The sequence below is a fragment of the Lolium rigidum genome, chromosome 2, assembly GCF_022539505.1.
Source record: "Lolium rigidum isolate FL_2022 chromosome 2, APGP_CSIRO_Lrig_0.1, whole genome shotgun sequence".
In the NCBI taxonomy this organism is placed as follows: domain Eukaryota; kingdom Viridiplantae; phylum Streptophyta; class Magnoliopsida; order Poales; family Poaceae; genus Lolium; species Lolium rigidum.
In genome coordinates, this window is record NC_061509.1 from 73,432,336 (window position 1) to 73,435,355 (window position 3,020).

Genomic DNA, 3,020 nt, shown 5'->3' on the forward strand with positions numbered 1-3,020 from the left:
AAGCTTAGTCTTCTCCATCGGAAGCTGCGTGGGGAGAAGTTCCTCGCCGTGTTTGACAACGTGGACACGCGCAGGAGGCAAGTAGTGGACGCGATCATGCCGACCCTGCGGCGTGCCGGCAGGCGAGGGAGCAAGGTCATCGTCACGAGCACCGAAGCCGAGCACGTCGCTGGCCTCGGCACGGCGGAGCCGATCGAACTGCGTCCTCTGCCGCGGGAGGAGTACTGGTTCTTCTTCAAGGCGCACGCCTTTGGCAGCGACGCCGAGGCGGACCCGCGGCTGGCGGCGGCGGGGCAGGCCATCGCCAAGAGGCTGCGCGGTTCCTTCTTGGGCGGGAAGATAGTGGGCGCGCTCCTGAGGTCCCGCCCTGACGCGCGGCTATGGCGTAGCGTCCTCAACAGCAGCAACCTGAGCGTGGCCGACGTGTCGTGCTGCCTCGGCAACGGCAGCTACGTAGAAGCGGTGGCCGGCAACCTCCTCCCGCCGCACGTGGCCGTTAGTTGCGTCACCGTCTCCGGCTCTCCGGTGAGAGGGCACGTCGGAATTCAGGATACCTCGTTGGCCCTTCCTGCTCCTCCTTCTCCCGACAACCACCGGCCGGAGTTGCCTGTGCTGCTGTGCAAGTCTGTCTTCCCTTCCTACTGCCTCTACTACACTGCCCATTGTATGATCGACGGGGATTTAAATCAGTAAAACTATCTGCGAACAATAGATCTTAATGTTGTTCTTTAGAAAATCATAGTCTTTCGCCTTGTCTCTTCCTTTCATTCAAATTTTTGAACGCGTTTTCAGCTGATAATTAAGTTCAGAAAGGATTTGAACATGAAAGTTCAGAAAAATGAAATATGTGCAGATCTCTGTAGATATAGAACATTTTCTATCTTCATTGGACTCAAGATGATGATCATAGGACCTTGAGCAGCTGAACCTCGAACACCAGCGGTTCCTTGGCATGCGACAGCAGGCTCCGACGTGGTCCAAACTGCGGTGGCAACCAAAGCCAAGCACAAGAACGATTACAAATCATCAGAGACAGCAAACGAAGAATGGTAAATCTGTTGCTTCCCGTGAGTAGATGTGAAAGGGACATGATAAGATTCAGATCAGTTTATCAGCTAGCTAGGCTGTACCTCCTCCGGCACGGGCTGCAAGCTCTCGTCGATGTAACCTACTTCAGGAGGTATCAGAGCCCTCCTCTTACCTGCAAAGCCATTGAGAAATAGAAGTTGCCGGTGGCTAAAACCAGAAAACTGTCAGTAAATGCCTGAAACCGTAGTGTACCTCCGGCTTTCATGCCTATTAGCACTTCTTTCAGGCCTCTAATCATCTACAGGAAAAAAAATATCTATCTGTCAGGAGAAGCAATGAAGGATGTGAAACTGCCAGGAATCACTCTCAAATGATCTGCCAAAAAGGCCAATTTTCAGTAGAAATCCGAATCCTAGAACCTCTTGCCCGTCGAGTGGAAGTGTCACCGGCTTACTCTCGCCGCTGAACTGATTCACCGTGCTGCATCAGAGAAGCCAAAAAAGCATTACGCCATAAGAGAAGGGCAGAATTAGTAGCCCTGGAACTGCAAACTATTTATGCAGTATCCTAGATGGTATATGAACAACATATTAAAGGTTTCAGTGAATGGAGATGTTCTGTTCACCTATGCACGAAATAACCGTTTGCGCGGCGGCAGACGTAGTTGAACTGCACTAGATTGCCTTCCCGAGCTTCTGGCCCCTCGCCATCGACTACATCTTCAGATCAAGAAACAGAGTTGTTCCATACATAAGCTCTTTTCGAGACCATCCATATATAATCTCTCGTCTCAGCAGCTAATTGTGTACAAACATCACACTAATTGCAAGTACCTTCAAGCTTTACTCCACTGTCCAACTTTCTGTACCTGAACACTTCAAACAGAATGAACCATTATTCATATTACAAAAGTTAAGAGCCAGTGTATCAAAGTTCGCATGAATCAGTTTGATACTTGAAAAAATATGATAATATTACCGCGTTACAAGCTATGCCTTCAAATAGTGCATAGTTTTCGACATGGGCATGATCTCCAAAATTATAATTTTACAGTCACATTTGTGTCTATGTACTTAGTGAAAACATCATAAATTATTGTTTTTTATAGAACTGTAGTTAGTTATACATTTGTTCGCCTGACCTGACCAATCAGGATAAACTCTTTTTTATAAATATATATAATCTGAATACTACTGCATTTTTACAGTATGAGCCAAGCACTCTTTCTTGTATGCCAGCGAGTATTTAGAAACTGAAGCGATAGTTCATGATCGAGCAAATCGCAATACCTGATAACATCAGGCTCCAGCATTGCTGCCTGCACCGGCACGGTCACGGCGAGTAGATTCAAGCAAGAGGTTGCGGCGCCAAGAAGAGCCATCTCTGAAATTGCTATCCTCCTGGAAACCCCACACGCTACTAGTCTGAACCCGCGGCATGTCGACCGGATCGCCTTCGGTTCCGGTAGATACGGGCATCTGATTGGATGGGAAATGCCCCAGAACAAGGTCAGTTTCAGATAAAAATCCAAGAAAAAGATGACCAAATCTTTTTCGAGAGATTAGGCCATAGGATATGCCCCAGAACAAGGTCAGTTTCAGATAAAAATCCAAGAAAAAGAGGACCAAATCTTTTTCGAGAGATTAGGCCATAGGATTTCGTGGTGTTATGCGTTACCTGGGAGACGGAGAGGCGCATGGGAATGGATTTGCGAGTTTTGCCTGCGGCGCACACTCCATAGTTCTTCCTCGAAAGAACGTGTTGAGGACAAGGCAGTGGACAACGGCGAGTGCTTATCCATTTAAAAAAAAAAAAAAAAAAAAAAACGGCGAGTGCTTATCCAAAAGCAGACGAAACAGAAGCGAACCATCAGATAACAAGTAATACTGAATAGAAGATTTGTCACACGTGATCAGATGGCCGAGTTGGTCTAAGGCGCCAGATTAAGGTTCTGGTCCGAAAGGGCGTGGGTTCAAATCCCACTCTGGTCA

General features: G+C 47.7%; 1 protein-coding gene and 1 non-coding gene across 3 annotated transcripts; one reads left to right on the forward strand and one right to left on the reverse strand.

Moving 5' to 3' along the window:
* Nucleotides 1–721: 721 nt before the first annotated feature.
* On the reverse strand, nt 722–2,781 carry LOC124691949 (peptidyl-prolyl cis-trans isomerase FKBP16-1, chloroplastic-like). 2 transcript variants are annotated; one of them, XM_047225237.1, is made up of 8 exons: nt 2,707–2,781; nt 2,319–2,507; nt 1,863–1,897; nt 1,655–1,748; nt 1,449–1,509; nt 1,282–1,327; nt 1,131–1,201; nt 722–982 (listed from the first exon to the last, which is right to left on the reverse strand). In XM_047225237.1, exons 1-8 carry the CDS (start codon nt 2,766–2,768, stop codon nt 905–907), a joined length of 636 nt encoding a protein of 211 aa, XP_047081193.1. In that variant the 5' UTR covers nt 2,769–2,781; the 3' UTR covers nt 722–904. The 2 variants fall into 2 exon arrangements, with proteins under 2 accessions (XP_047081193.1, XP_047081194.1); XM_047225238.1 differs by lacking the exon at nt 2,707–2,781 and having other exon boundaries at nt 1,863–1,904; nt 2,319–2,436.
* A 158-nt stretch (nt 2,782–2,939) lies between these two features.
* TRNAL-AAG lies at nt 2,940–3,020 on the forward strand. Its single transcript has one exon. It is a non-coding gene; the product is annotated as a tRNA-Leu (tRNA).